The 16,015-nt window shown below is 48.4% G+C and overlaps 1 protein-coding gene across 2 annotated transcripts in view; it reads right to left on the bottom strand.

Moving 5' to 3' along the window:
* Nucleotides 1–3,355: 3,355 nt before the first annotated feature.
* The window catches only part of LMTK2 (lemur tyrosine kinase 2), a 100,816-nt gene continuing 88,156 nt past the window's right edge, over nt 3,356–16,015 (bottom strand). For both annotated transcript variants that reach the window (XM_032755894.2, XM_058442836.1), the window contains exons 12-14: nt 7,148–7,280; nt 6,669–6,911; nt 3,356–5,380 (exon numbers count right to left, since the gene is read on the bottom strand). In XM_032755894.2, the coding sequence (XP_032611785.1) occupies nt 5,352–5,380; nt 6,669–6,911; nt 7,148–7,280 (405 nt within the window). In that variant the 3' untranslated portion in view covers nt 3,356–5,351. The remainder of the gene's footprint in view (nt 5,381–6,668; nt 6,912–7,147; nt 7,281–16,015) is intronic.

Here is a 16,015-nt window from a genome sequence, read left to right as displayed (position 1 = left end):
GCCTACCCCATATCCGTGCCCGAGACAGCCTCCCCCCGCCCGCTTTCCCCGACCCTCCCCCTGACACAGCACCCCCGCATCCATGCCTCCCGCGATCCTCCTTGCCGGCCTCTCCACTCGTGGCAGGGCCCCGGGCCCATTCCGCCAATGGGAAACAGGTCTCTGGGAGCCACCGGACGGAGGGGCAGCCCCGGTTCAGGTTCAGCACAGACAGCCCAAGTCGCAGGAGCACTCCGGGACGAGCCGCTCCGCGAAAACGCGGGCATCTCCCAGGGGCTCCCCCGCCCCGCCACCCGGGGTGTTTAGGGGAACCTGGGGCTCCTACGGGCTGGGGGCGGAGCGCGAGTTGGGGTAGGGGGCTCCTTGGGCAGGTGTGCAGTCCACGGGAACGCCTTTTTTTTTTTTTTTTTTTTGAGACGGAGTTTCGCTCTTGCTGCCCAAGCTGGCGTGCAATGGAGCGAGATGATCTCGTCTCACGGCAAGCTCCGCCTCCCAGGTTCAAGCGATTCTCCTGCCTCAGCCTCCCGAGTAGCTGGGATTACAGGCGTGCACCACCACGCCCAGCTAATTTTTGTATTTTTAGTAGAGACGGGGTTTCTCCACGTTGGCCAGGATAGTCTTGAACTCCTGACCTCAAGTGATCCACCCGCCTCGGCCTCCCAAAGTGCTGGGATTACAAGCGTGAGCCACCACGCCCAGCCAAAGCAGCATCTTGCTCAGGGACCATTCGGGGTTGCTAGGGGTGTGGTGACTGTGAGTGTCACGCTGGCTGGCAGTCCTGGGCGCCACACTCATGGGTCTCGCTGCTCTGTCTCAGTACCTTTGGGTGGGAACTCAGAGGGGGCCATAGTGGGGCGGGGAGCGGGCACAGAAAGGCTGGCTTGGAGCCAAGGTTAGTTCTTCTCTTGGCCTAGAGCTCACTTGAGGCTGGGCCAAACGAAGTCCTTGGAAATGAAAATGCTTCTGAAATTCATGAGTGCAAAGGCATGGACTATAGACATGCTTCAAGGTGGCAGGAACACTAAACAGGTTTGGTTTTCCAGTGGTTATACAAAGCTTTATGTCCTCAGGAGTGCGGGGAGTTTAGGTCTGTCACACAAGCTCCAGAGGGACCAGGGCAGGGGCCCGGGGCACAGGCTGCAGGCACTCACAGCAGGGCAGGGCCAGGCCACCCACCCAGGTGGCCCTTGCACAGTGGACAAAACACAGAAGAAACACGGCCAACAGAGTTTATAAATATATAACTATATTTATTTTGAATATTAAATAGTTTTTAAATTACAAGCAATTTATTGAATCACACTATGCATCAATATACAGTAAAAATCTTACAATTTAAAAATGTACACAATTTAAACTGAAAGTTCACTGACTGTTATATTGCCATGAACCTCTTCTGCCTGTGTTAAAGGACAGCAGGGGAGGCCTGGTGGGTGTGACGGCCCCCTACGTCCTCCTCTGCAGACGGAATCCGACGGTGGATCCATACACCAGCCCCATGATCAAGATCCCGCTCAGCCCGTGTAGGCCTGAGCGCTTAACCAGCACGTGTCCACGCCGGTCAAACTGATCTTCACAGGCTGTTGGTAATTCAATACTGTCAACGCATCTTTAAGAATTTCTTTATAGATGAAAGAGAATGTTTTTCATTAATAAAGACTTGAGCCAACCTCATTGCTACTTAGGAATATTGTTTTGGAGGTTTCCATCGGAAGTCACTGCATATACCCATTCTTTTTTTAAGGCTACTTCTCATAAGGCTCATGTTTTGAAGCCACTCTAACAGAAGCCCAACCTTTGGCGTCTAACCCTTGGTTCACTTCTGAATTTTCAGATGATGGGCTGAGTCAAGGAACAGCAGGCACTGCCTTCCTTCCACCAGGTCCCTGGGGACAGACATACAGTAGGTCCTTAACTCTATAAATACCCTATTTCGGGAAACAGGAATAAAAGGAGGGGTTCGGAAAGGGCTTTTACAGCAGCAAGACAAACCCAGACTTTTCTTAGATAAACCCATTTCTATAGAAACGATCGAACCTGTACATTTAAAAACAGAACGAACGCTGTTTGCAATTCGGCTTGCTCGAGCTTTCTGCACCCTTACGGTGAATGGCTTCTTGTCCACACACACGGGCCAAGTCTCAGAAGGATTTGGGGAGCACTTTTTCTGTGTTGCCCTTTCTGGCTTATTGACAGGGTCATTTGAAAAGACAAATTCGAATCTAGCTAGGAAGGAAATGAAAACTAGATTATTTTTCTTATAGGATTTAAAATGTACAAACTCCACCAAAATAGGACTAATTCAGACTGATTCTGGGTTGCTACCCCATAGAAGGCCAGAAAATATTCTAACCTTCCCCCACATTATCTAGAGAATGCCACTGATTTATTTCATTGTACAACTTATTAGAACAAGTACATTTTGAAAACCCACCACTGATAACCAACTTATTAGTTAAAAAATAACAAAACAAACAACAAAAACCTGAACTGAACACAGCACATGCTGACATTTCAAAAATGGGCTGCAATTTTTATTCTACTTAAATTTCCTGTGTATTGCTTGGATTTCAAAAAAACATGTTAACCCACGTATTGATTATAAATATAAAATTTCGCCCCTCCATGCAACACCACACTAAGATCCACTACCCCCCAACTCAATGTATAAAATGCTTTTTTGGCAATTAATTATGAGTGACTCAAAATAAATAAAAATGGGAATTTTGTTATGAAAAAAAATTTTTTTTTTTGAGACAGGGTCTGACTCTGTTACCCAGGCTAGAGTACAGTGGCATAGTCTCGGCTCACTGCAATGTCCATCTCCTGGGCTCTAGCCATCCTCCCACCTCAGCCTCCCAAGCAGCTGGGACTACAGGTGCACACCACTATGTGCCCAGCTAGTATTTTTTTTTTTCTTTTTTTTTGTGTGTGTGTGTTTTTAGTAGAGACGGGGTTTCGCCATGTTGCCCAGGCTGGTCTTGAACTCCTGGGCTCAAAGTGATCTGTCCGCCTCGGCCTCCCAATGTGCTGGGATTGCAGGCGTGAGCCGCCGTGCCTGGCCAAAATCTTAATCCTAGTGGAAAACTGACAGCCCCAAAAGATCAATAAATGTACTCGAGGCTGACACTGTATAAGAAGACGACAGATTCCATGATCTGCGTGACTTTGGTCATTAAATCTGAACTCCTTAAACCTGCAATTGAAAAAGTAATATAATCATGTCTCATTTCTCCTCAGCCAAGACTAATCTTAGATGTAAAAACTGAGAAAACTCAGGAAGTCCCCACAGCAAGAATTCAGAGTCATGACAATTTTGGCAAAATCATCTTCTAATGCCCTGTTTATTTAAAAAAAAAAAAAAAAAAAAAATTTGCGCATCCTGAGAGCCAGTGGTGCTCCCCATACAGCCCAGGTGGGCACCGCGTCCACCCCATGCCTAGACAGGAGGGGACTCTCTCCATCCTGAACTTCTTGCTTTGGAAAGTTATTGCTTAGTATAAAAAATGAGAGGAGTGGGGTGGAGCTGGCAATGCCCGCCTGCATTTTGCACTAGGACTCAACTTCCTTCCGTGTACCCCAGGCGGCCCCTGCACGGGTCTGGAGAGCGCCCCAGGTTGCGCTGGAGTCTGAAAACGTATCAGCACCGGAAAATATGTGGGGTGAAGGGTGAGTGTGAGGGGACTGCAGGCCCGAGGACCCCCGAAGGAACGGCTGCCTCCCCAGCACAGCACAGCCGCGCTGCACCAGCCACTGGGGACTTCTTATGTCAGAGCAGAACTCAGGGAGGGAGGTGTGAGGTCGCCCATGACCACAGGGGCTCGTGCTGATGTGACGAAGCTACACTGGGAGCACTTGGGCCCTTTCAAAGCCAGAAGAGAACCTGGGGCTTAATGCAGAACGGAGGGTCTGTGAGATGAGTCCTGGGCCACGCAGGACCACCCAAGGCCCCGACCCGGACTATGTGTCGGCTGCTGACGCTCTGCCGTCGTCCCTTGTCCGTCCCCCTTCACAGCTGCAGGATGTGGTGTTATCTCATCCCACACGGATAACCACAGACTGGCCAGGCCCAGCTGGACGTGACGTGGAGTGGCTCGGAGGAGAAGATTCGGCTGTGGAGGTTTTTTTAAAGCTCAAGTCCCCACCACCTGAAGTGCGCACACATCATCAAGTCAAACCGTCCCCCATGGCTGGCATGCTCTGCAGAGATGAGTCTGCCTGAGTTCCCCGGCTTCTTGAAGGAAGAAGGACTGATGGGAACACGGAAGCTTCCCAGCAGCCTGGCCTCCGAAAACCAGGCAGAAGAGCTGTGCGGAGGGAAGCGGTGCAGTGCCCTGTGCGGGGTGCAGCTCTCTGGACCTGCCACACCAGCATGTCCCCAGGGATGGGCCAGGTCCATTTGAGGTCTGTGGCCACAACCTGTCGGTTTTTACCAAAAGGGCTTTAAAAAATGGGACGTGGGGTGGGAGAATGACAAGGAGAGGCTGCAAGACCTCTCAGCTCCTCAGAGAGAAGCCTCATTTGCTGTGGGGAAGCCACTTCATCAAGAAGAGACAAAAATGCATTCAATTCCATCAACAAAACAGTGGTATTTTGGACTCACTGAAAATATTTCCTATATGAACATAAAACACTAACATTCAGAATCATTTATCATTTATGAAAGAGTACCATATGTACAGTCCCAACAATCCTAGACACAGGAGAACACTCAAAATATTTAAGCTTTACAAGTACCATGCAGCACAAACTATAAAACAGAAAAAAAAATCAAACTAGTGGATAGCATCGGCTTGACCTGCCTCATTTTCCTTGAATAATTTAAGATTCTGTACAACAATGGAGACTCTCAGAACATTTATCCACAGTGCAATTACAGAAAGCAATTCGTGATTTCTCTAGAAATAATAAATATGGCTCACTGGTGACCATTCCCCTCACGTGTCCTCTGTGGTGCCCACACATGTGTCGGGATGTGCAGGCGTGGACGCAGAGACGCCCCTGTGGAAAGCACACACGCGGTGCGCACAGCTCCACACACATGCGCACATGGAGGCTGTGCCCCTGCCTCCCCCGGCGGCCAGCGCGTGAGCACTGCCTGGGAGGCCACGGCCGCGGGTGCATGGGGCACTGAGGGACGCCGGCTCCTGGACACGGCCTCGCTCCGCACCTGGGCTCCCGAGGGCCCCGCCTTGAATGCAGCTCAGAGCCGTCTCCCTCTTCACCTCTGGATTCTTCCTCCCAATCTCATGTCAGCAAATGGCGAGTGGATGTCGCTGCTCGGGCTGAGGGCGCAGGGGCGCCGCTCCAGGGGAGCAGCCTCGGACCCGAGCGTGCACGTTGGCAGCCACCTAGTCCTTTTCTCCGTCTTCGCTGCTTCCTGTTGAGGAGACAGGAAGCGAGACGACAAAGCTGGGTTTTTAAAATGATCAGATGGGCACAGCGTGGATGGCACGTGCGCTGCACCATAGGAACGGAAGCAGGTGTTTTGAGCCCAGCACTGCCTGAGCCGCCCTTCCTGTCCTTTCCTTCAGAAGCAGCCCCTGCCTGACTCTCCCACAAACACATCTGCTAGGCTCAAATGCCAGCTGGGCACTAAGGGTCAGGGTGCAGAAGAAGTCAGCTGGGATCCACACATCTGCCCCGACAGACTGGCAGGTAGCAGGTGTTATCTAATCGGCACAAATGAAGCCTAGCACCGATGCAAATAAAGCCTCTTTGTATTCCATATTTATTATTTGATCTGTAAACTTCCAATCAAAAAATGAGCCTATTAACCTTTATCTTTCAATCTAGTGACGGGGAAAGAAGGCTCCCTATGTTCAGATACCTCCACTTCAAACAGCCCCTGCCCATTCACCCCTCCCCACCCTCGGGAGCCACAGCAGGACCAAGACTCAGTAGCAAAACCAACATTCCAGGGGCAGCACCAGAGGGCATGTGGGCTGGTCCCAAGGCCAGGGGTCAAGTGCTGTTACGAGCCTGCTGAAGAGCAGGTTCTCTCTGGGAAAGGAGGAGACAGAGTGCAGAGGGGGGACTATGCAGCCACAGGAGAAAAAGAGGAGATGGCGCGCAGCCTGGGCGTTCCTGGGACCCAGAGCCCCTCGGCCTCAGCCTGGCCCCACAGGGTGAGCGGTAACGAGCCTGAGAGTGACCATAACAAACAGGCAGGTGGCGTGGCCCTGAGAGCACACTCAGGATGCTGGCAGTTTCATTTATTTATTTTAGAGACAGGGTCTTGCTCTGTCACCCATGCTGGAGGGCAGTGGCACAATCATAGGTCACTGTAGCCTTGAACTCCTGGGCTCAAGCATTCCTCCCACCTCAGTCTCCTGAGTAGCTGGAAGTGCAGGTGCACACCACCACACCCAGCTAATTTTTTAGTTTTTATTTTTTGTAGAGATGGGGTCTCACTGTGTTGCCCAGGCTGGTCTCACACTCCCAGGCTCCACTGATCCTCCCACCTCAGCCTCCTGAGTAGCTGGGATTACAGGCAGGAGTCACTGCACCCAGCTGATGATCGGAGTTTTATAAAAACGAGTTTGTAATCTACTCAGCAAATGTGAGGACGACATGAGATTATCAGGCCTACAAGACCACCATCTCCCAGCTGCAGCGCCCCACCCCCGACCCCACACTCCCAACCCCCAGCACGCGGCGCCTCTCACCGCCCTGCTCGATGTCCGAGTCGGTCAGGTGTGTGAGGGAAAAGCTGGCGATGCTGGCGGGAGAGATGGAGAACCGCGAGTAAGGCGCCGAGTGCGGCCAGCTCTGCTCCGTGCTCCGGGCCGGTGGCGGCGGGGAAAAGTACTTGGATGTTTGGAGAGAAGGCTTGGAGCTGAGCAGGTTGCTTGTTGTCTTTGACATAAAAGGATCTGGGGAGAAGTCATCATCCCACTCAAAGCCGCCACCTAGAAATAAAAAATAAAACCCCACCCTTTATCACTGCGCGATGAGGGAGAGAGGGAGCCTCTGGGCAGGCGCGCCCTGCAGGTCGGAAGACACAGCCTGGCTCGGCTGGCTGATGGCAGCGACATGCCCACGTCAGGGGGGCGTCATTAAAGCAACATGGGAAGTTACCCTCAAAAAACCTTTACATTACTCAATTTTTCAGTTTCCTTTAAAACCAGTAAATGATGTGAAATACCTTCTTCATCGGTGGAGCTTTCGGAGTTGATGCACCTGCTCAGGTAGGGAGACCCTGAGGCTGGGGCCGGGCCGCTCAGGTCCGGGCCGCACGCCTCTCCTCCACAGGGCCCCAGCTCTTTGGTTGGGGTCTCCTGAAAAGCCAAACAGAAACTCCTGTCAGCAAAGGCCTGCTCACGGGAACCCCCCTGTGTGACTGCTTCCCCACTGGCAGGCGCATCGGACTGATCGACTGAGAAGTGAGCGTCTCAAGACAAGGGCGGCTCCGGGCCTGGGAGGATGGACAGACACGAGGCCCCGTCTCTCCCTTGCTGCTCTGACCTCGACAGAGGCATGAAGCAGCTCTCTGAGATTGCAGAGAAGCGCAGAGCAGCAGGCAGGCAGGGACGAGCGGCAGCGCTCAAGGTGCCACCCGCCAGCGACAAGTGTGTCGGCTTCTCCTCCACAACCCCCCGCCTGGACTCAGCTCATCCCGGAATCCAAAGTGGGCACCGCCCCGGACAGAGCGCTCCAGGAGAAACCCTTGGTTCTGGCTTCGGAGCAGGAAGGGGGTCTTCTGATGCTCAGAAAGAGAAGGGGGGAATTCCAGCTTTCTTCTTTTCTCTGTTCTCTTGCTCTCCAGTCCCAAGCAATCCCGGGGCAACAGCTGCCTATAATCCTGAGGGCCATGAGGCCTCCTCTCCACTGGAGGACTGTGATCCCGAGCGGGAGGGGACCCTCACTGAGTTTTTTTCCCTTCTGTCCTCCCACTGCTTGGCTCCAGACGTGCGTGTGATTGCAGGAAGTATGGCGCATCATGTAACTAAAGCCTCAACTTTCTAGCTAGGGGACCAGAAAGGAGAGGCCCAAAGAGCTGCAAGTATCAGGGATATCACAGAAGAGGAAGGAGCTCAAAAAGGTGACCCGACGAGGCTGTTGGGGGGCTCCTGGGCTGTGTGTGGTAGATCTGACTCTGAACACACCAAAGCTTTGAAAATGAACCTCAGGGGAGACAGGTGGGGTGCGGGGCACACACGTGGGGCAGGTTCAAACAGCACAGCGAAGGCTTTGAAAGGGGAACTGGGAACTGACACTGAAACCACAGCCCACAGAAGGCTGCTTGGAACTTGTGGCCTGCACCCACCGGGTCAAGGCCTGCTAAGATAAAAATATCAACATGATTCACAGCATTTAAACACAGCACAGACTGCCTAACATGATAGGGGGATCTAAAAGCTAAAATTACTTCTCATTCAAAAAACCAGGAACACCTCAATTTACCTGGGAACAGATAATCAACAGGTGTCAGTGTCACGGTGCCACTGATGTTGGAATTATCTGAAAAAGGACTATTATAAAAATGTTCCTACAACTAAGGGGAAACACTCTTACCATGAATAGAAATAGGGAAAATCTTAGCAAAGGAACAGATGTTAAGAAGAATGACAAAAAGCAAAACTCAGAAAAGTACAATAACCAAAATCTAGCAACTCAATGGATGGGCTCAACAGCAGAATGGAGATGACGAAGGACATCATCAGGGACCTTGAAGACAGAGCAACAGAAATCACCCAATTCAAACAAGACAAGAAAAAAAAAACCTGGAGGAAAAAAGGACCAGAGCCTCAGAACCTGTGAGAGAATACACAGGGTCTAACCCTAGAGTCCCAGGAGGAGAGGAGACAGGGTGTAGGGCAGAAAAAGTACTAGAAGAAAATAATGGCTGGAAACTTGGCTCAAATTTGGTGAAAGATACAAAACTACAGATTTAAGAAGTTTAGCAAAACAAAAACGGGATAAATACAAAGAAATTGGGCCAGGTGGGGTGGCTCACATCTGTGATCCCAGCACTTTGGGTGGCTGAAGCAGGAGGATCCCTTGAGGCCAGGAGTTCAAAACCAGCCTGGGCAACACAGTGAGACGCTGTCTCTACAAACAATTTAAAAATTAGCTAGGCGTAGTGGTGCACGCCTGTAGCCCCAGCTACTCAGGAGGCTGAGGAGGGAGGATCACTGCAGCCCAGGAGTTCAAGGGTGCAGTGACCTATGATCATGCCATTGCACTCCAGCTGGGTGACAGAGCAAGACTCTGTCTCAAACAAAACAAAACACACACACAAAGAAATCCACCCTCAGATGCACCATAATCAAACTGCTGAAAGCTAAAGACAAAGATGTGAAAGCAGCCAGGGATAAAAGATGTATTACAGCTCGAGCATCCCAAATCTGAAAACCAAAAATCCAAAATGCTCCAAAATCCAAAACCTTTTGAGCGCTGACATGACGCCCAAAGTGTTCACTGGAGCACTTGGGATTTCGAATTTTCAGATTTGGGATGCTGAACTGGTGAGTATAATGCAAATATTCCAAAATCTGAAAAAAATCAGAAATCTAAAATGCTTCTGGTCCCAGGCATTTCAGATAAGGGACGCTCCACTTGTACTTCCTAGGAGAAGAGTGATCTGAGTGACTGCAAATTTCTCATGAGAGACCGTGGAAGGTGGAAGGAAGGGATACATTTTTAAAATGCTGAAAGAAAACAATTATCAACACAGAATCCTACACTCAGAGAAAATAGGCTTCAGGAATGAGTGTGAAATAAAGACAGTCTTAGATGGAAAAAAAAACTAAGAATTTATTTAAAAATAAAAGGAATCTTGCAAAAAATGGTTTTTTTAAAAAAAAAGAAAAGAAAAGCTAGTTCAATTTCTTTAATTAGAAGGGAAAGGGTCCCAGAAGGAAACCTGGAACATCGATAATGAAAAAGAACAACAGAAGGACAGGAGGCCCTCCAGATCAGAGTTCCACATCCTCAGAGTCAACCAACCAGGACAGAAAACATTTAGAAACAACCACGAATAAGAAATAACAGTATAACAACAACAACAAAATAAATAATACAGTATAACAACTATTTTCATAGCATTTACAGTGTATGAGGCATTATCAGTAATCTAGAGATGACTGAAAGTCTGCAGGAGGATGTGTGCAGGTTATATGCAAATATGATGCCATTTCATATAACGCGCTTGGGCATCCTCTAATTATGGTATCCAAATTATGGAACCACCACTTCTTGGAAACCAAGGGACAACTCCAGAAACGATCTGAACAGAGATCAGTGACAAGACTGCCCGTGCATAACCACACCTGTGCATACTAAGTCCTGTGGTTAGCCTTGCGGAACCCACATATACAGAAAGTCAGCCCTCCGTATCTATACACAGGTTCTACATCCCGAGAATACTCTGCTTTCGATCCGTTTTGGGTTGAAAAGAAGCCATGTGTAAGTGCACTCACACAGTTCAAACCCATGTTGCTCCAGGGCCAACTGTATAATACTATTCATTTCCTCTTGAGTTTCTTAGAATGTGTTTGATGACAGAAAGTCAAATGTGTTGCACTGTCTGAGGGGTTATCAGTGTACATGTATGCAACATAGAAGAGCATGTCAAGATGGGGACGGAGGGCAAAAGGCCTAAGTGACAATAGGGTTTCCACATTCCATCTGAAATATGCAAATACAGATTCTAAGTAGATTGTGAGAAGTTTAATACATACATTGTAACCCCCAGAACAACCACTACAAAAACTACACAAAAAGAACAGTGTAAAAAAAAAAAAAGAAAGAAAAATTAAAATGTAATACTAAAAATGTTCAATTTATTAAAAAGAGGAAGAATAGAAATAAAAATAGAACAAATAAAATGGCATACGTAAATCCAAAATATCAATAATTTTATTAAAGGTAAATGATCTAAACACACCATTAAAAGGCAGATTTTTCAGAACAGAGTTTTAAAAACCCCACCTAACTATAAGATCTGCAAGAAACTCATGTCAAATATAATGATACGGGTAGATTAAAAGTAAAAAGATGCAAAAGATACACCACGCAAACATTAACCAAAACAACGTGGCCAGGAGCGGCGGCTCACGCCTGTAATCCCAACACTTTCGAAGACCGAGGTGGACGGATCTCTTGAGCTCAGGAGTTCGAGACCAGCCTGGCCAACATGGTGAAACCCCATCTCTACAAAAAATACAAAAATTAGCTGTGTGTGGTGGTGTGCGCCCGTAGTCCCACTTACTTGCGGGGCTGAGGCAGGAGGACTGCTTGAGCCCAGGAGGTCAAGGCTGCAGTGAGCCAAAATCATACCACTGCACTCCAGCCTGGGTGACAAAGTGAGACTCTGTCTCCGAAAAAAGAAAGAAAGCCGGAGCAGCTCTATGAATATAAGACAAAGGAATACGGAAGGACATTACGAAAGGATAAAAAGGTCAATTCAGCAAGAAGACATCATCATCCTAAATGTATATGCACCAACAGAGCTGCAAAATACAGGAAGCAAAAATGAACAGAAATGAAAAGAGAAATAGACAAATCTAAAAACCACAGCTGGAGACTTCAACAGCCTCTCTCTCAGTAATAGAACAAGTATGCAGAAAACTCGGCAATGATAGAGAAGAACTAATACCATCAACAAATTAAATCTGACATTTATAGAACGATCCACCCACCAAAACCAAAATACACACTCTTTCAGGTAAACATGGAATAATTCACCAAGAAAGACCATATCCTGGCTCAAAGATAAACCTTAACAAATTTAAAAGCATTGAAACCATATTAAATATGTTCTCTGCCCATAATGGAATTAGACTAAAACTTAATAATAAAAAGATACAATAAAATCTCCAACTCTTGGAAATTAAACAATATACTTATTAAACAATATATTAACCAATTATTAGTAATTAATTATAACAAGTAATATATTAAACTATACTTATTAATCTATGCTCCCAAGAGGAAGTCTTACAAAAAACTTTCTGATCTGAATGAAAACGAAAACTCACAAATTAAAATTTGCTGGGTACAGCTAAAGTAGTACATAAAGGGAAATTTATAGCATTAAATTATTAGAAAAGAAGAGGCTGGGTGCAGTGGCTCACGTCTATAATCCCAGCACTTCGGGAAGCCAAGGCAGGCAGATTCACCTGAGCTCAGGAATTCGAGAGCAGCCTGGGCAACATGACGAAACAAAAAATACAAAAATTAGCCAGGCACGGTGATGGGCGCCTGTGGTCACAGCTACTTCAGGAGGCTGAGGCAGGAGAATCCCTTGAGCCTGGGAGGTGGAGGCTGCAGTGAGCAGAGATCACACTACTGCACTACTACAGCCTGGGCGACAGAGCGAGACCCAGTCTCAAAAAAAGAGAAAAGAGGCCAGGCGCGGTAGCTCAGGCCTGTAATCCCAGCACTCTGGGAGGCCGAGGTGGGCGGATCATGAGGTCAAGAGCTTGAGACCATCCTGGCCAACATGGTGAAACCTTGTCTCTACTAAAAATACAAAAATTAGCCAAGTGCGGTGGCACACGCCTGTAATCCCAGCTATTCGGGAGGTGGAGGCAGGAGAATTGCTTGAACCCGGGAGGCGGAGGTTGCAGTGGGCCGAGATCACGCCACTGCCCTCCAACCTGGCGACAGAGTGAGACTTCATCTCAAAAAAAAGAGAGAGAGAGAAAAGAAGTAAGGTCTCAAATTCTAAGCTTTTCTAGAAAAAGCAAAATAAATTCAAAGCAAGGAGAAGGAAGGAAATAATAAAGACAAAGCAGAAATCAATGAAATAGAAAAGAAAAAAAAAATCCATGAAAACAAAAGCAATTTTTTGGAAAGATCAACAAATCTACATAATCTCTTCCAAACACTGTCAGAGAATGAAATATTTCCCAACTCATTTTATGAGACCAGCATTAATTACTCTGATAACAAAACCAAAGACAGTGCCAGCAAACAAACAAAACCCAAACCAACCAAAAACACCTAAGTGGAGCCCACGAATGTTTATTCCTCAAAGCTGGAGAGAGGGAGCCTCTCAGACAGGGTCTCACCCTGCCGCCCCGGCTGCAGTGCAGTGATGCAATCATAGCTCACTGCACTCTCAAACTCCTGGGTTTAAGTGATCCTCCTGCCTCAGCCTCCTGAGTAGGTGAGACTATAGGTGCGGGCCATCACACCTGGCCAATTTCTAAAAAATCGGTTATTATGCTGCCTAGACCAGTCTCACCTCCTGGCCTTAAGCGATCCTCCTGCCTCAGCTTTCCAAAACGTTAGGATTATGGGAGTGAGCTACTGTGCCCAGCCTTCAGTGCTTGTTTACAGTATGACGGACCAGGCTGAAGGGAACCCTGTCGTACTAATTGCAAATAAGCATCATTACCCGCTACTTTTGTCTCAAGAACACTGTGCACTGAGGAAGGACATCGCAAGTGCTTAAAGTCGAATGCGATGCCAGGCTGCAGATTGTAAAGGCGCATGCAAGAGGTGGCAGGGCTCAGTGGTGAAAAGTTCTGTGCTCGGTCCAGGAGACTTGGGTCAAGCCCTAGCACTGCTACTCACTGGGGCCAGACCCTGTGCAAAGTTTACCTACTCTGAGCCTCAGGGTCCTCTCCATGAAGATGGTGACAACCACCCCGACATGGGGAAGCAAAACAAGACTCAATGTATAATAAGGTGCCGGCACCCACAGACTGTTCACCAGCCTTTACTGCTTTACACGGTAAGTGCTGGTTAAGTATTTGCTAAACTGACAAATAGTCATATAACCAAGAAACAATGCTGCCCAATCCCATGAACACTCAGTTAAAAGTTTGGAGCCAAGATATTTCAAATGCTTAAAAACTATACAACTTCAAAACCAGCTCATTAAAAAAGCAGCAGGAGTGGGAGGAAACCCTCAGTCCTCGGTGTGAACGCTTGGTGGCTGTCACTTCAAGGCACGCTGCATGAGACGCATAAGCAAACGAATTTCAGATCATCAGAAAGATCTTCCTCATTTTCTTCTGGCCCTGACCCACCTTCCGACTTTCTCCTTGACACTAACTTCCTTGTCAAAGCCTTGAGTCCATTAAGCATGTCTGGTATTTGATCTCTGTACCTTCCATCCCATAACTAGCGTGCCCTTGTCACAGATCTTCATCTTTTGCAATTCTGTCTTCTAAAGCCAGAAAAACATAACATCCTCCACAAAGACTTGTGCAAGGGGCCCATGCTCTGTGGCCCCAGGGAGTTTTCTCCGCACGCTGCTTCCACTGGGACTGCGTCCCTCTCACTACTCCAGCTACCCCCAGGCTTTCAGGAAGTGGGGACAGCGTGCTCCCTAGCTCCTACCCGCAGTGCTCACCGAGCACAGTTGTCAGTTCCGTCCCACCTATACATTACCCCATCCATGGAGAAATGCAGCAATAACCCAAGTTCACAGAGACGGTGGAGAAAGGGCTATGTGGATGCATTGAAAACAAAACACAAACCCAAGGGGCCAGGTGATCCCTTCTCCCTTCCACTCTTACTAGAAAATGGCAGCTTGTTTTCCCAGGCTGCCTGAGCTCAGAGGCTCCTGAGTTAGAGATCTGCCTAGGAACCACCTGGGGAATGAAAAGAGAAAGACAGCCTCCTGGCCCCTCTCACAGAATCAGCTTCAAGAGGTCAGGCTGAGCTCAGGAGGCTACTTTTTTTTTTTTTTTTCTGAGACAGGTCTCACTGTCACCCAAGCTGGAGTGCAGCGGTGCAATCATGGCTCACTGCAACCTCTGCCTCCCAGGTTCAAGCAATTCTCACGCCTCAGCCTCCCAAGTAGCTGGGCCTGCAGTCTTGCCTACTGTGACTGGCTAATTTTTATATTTTTAGTAGAGATGGGGTTTCGCCATGTTGCCCAGGCTGGTCTTGAATTCCCGACATCAGGTGATCCGCCCACCTTGGCCTCCCAAAGTGCTGGGATTACAGGCATGAGCCACCGCGCCTGGCCTTACTTTTCATTTTTTAAACATCCACTTCCCCGCCGTATATGCTATAGCTCAAATGCGGGTGATTTAACGATTTTTAAAGAAACATCATAAAAACCAAAGTGAACAGAACACAGAGGAACAACAAGCCATAAAGTGACGTTCAACAGACGCAGCTCCTGGGGGAGGAGGTGGAACAGTGCTTGGACCCGCCATAGCCACGGACCCATGAGGGATGGTGCCACGCAGGGGCTGAGACCAAGGTCTGGGTTCCCAGAATGGAGCGAAAGGGAGGGCAAGCAATGTGAAGGAGACGGCGAGGACTCCTGCGCCTTCTAGAAGGTGAGGGGACCCCATTCTCATGTCCCACCACTGAGCTCTCCCAACAATCCAGCTGATTCAAGCAGCGAATTCAAGGGCTACAAAGACTAGTATGAAAAGAACTTTTTTTTTTTTTTTTAAAGCACGCTTGAATTATACGCTGTTACATTTTTAAAGGAGCCTAAATCCATGCCCACTCAGCAGTGCAAACTAAGCTGCCTGCTCCAAAGCAGGGAAAGAGGACAGGTCAGGGGACAGAGCAGAAGGACCACAGACGCTCCTGCTATGTGTCCCACCCTCCAGACACCCACCGCAGGGCCTCTGGTCGGCCCCTCTCCTGAGCTGTCTCCAGGGCTGCACGCCAGCCATGGTTCCAGACTTGTACGCAAGTGGTGGGTCCTACTGCCAATTGTCAGGCTCTAAAAATTAGAGGCTAAGCACAGTGGCTCATGCCTGTAATCCCAAAACTTTGAGAGGCTGAGGTGGGAGGATGGCTTGAGCCCAGGAGTTTGAGAGCAGCCTGGGCAACATAGCAAGACTGTGTGTCTACAAAAATTAAAAACAAAAAAACAAAAAACAAAAAACAAAAAAAAACAAAACCTTAGCCAGCCATGGTGGCACGAATCTGTGGGCCCAGCTATTATGGAAGCTGACGTGGGAGGATCGCTTGAGCCCAGGAGTTCAAGGCTGCAGTGAGCTGCAACTGTACCACTGCATTCCAGCCTGGGCCACAGAGCAAGGCTGTCTCAAAAGAAAAATAAAAAGTAAAACAGTAAAAATTTGGT

Source organism: Hylobates moloch, unplaced genomic scaffold, assembly GCF_009828535.3.
Source record: "Hylobates moloch isolate HMO894 unplaced genomic scaffold, HMol_V3 SCAFFOLD_1, whole genome shotgun sequence".
NCBI lineage: Eukaryota > Metazoa > Chordata > Mammalia > Primates > Hylobatidae > Hylobates > Hylobates moloch.
Note: the sequence above shows the minus strand (reverse complement) of the source record. Positions and strands in the feature narration are given on the sequence as shown.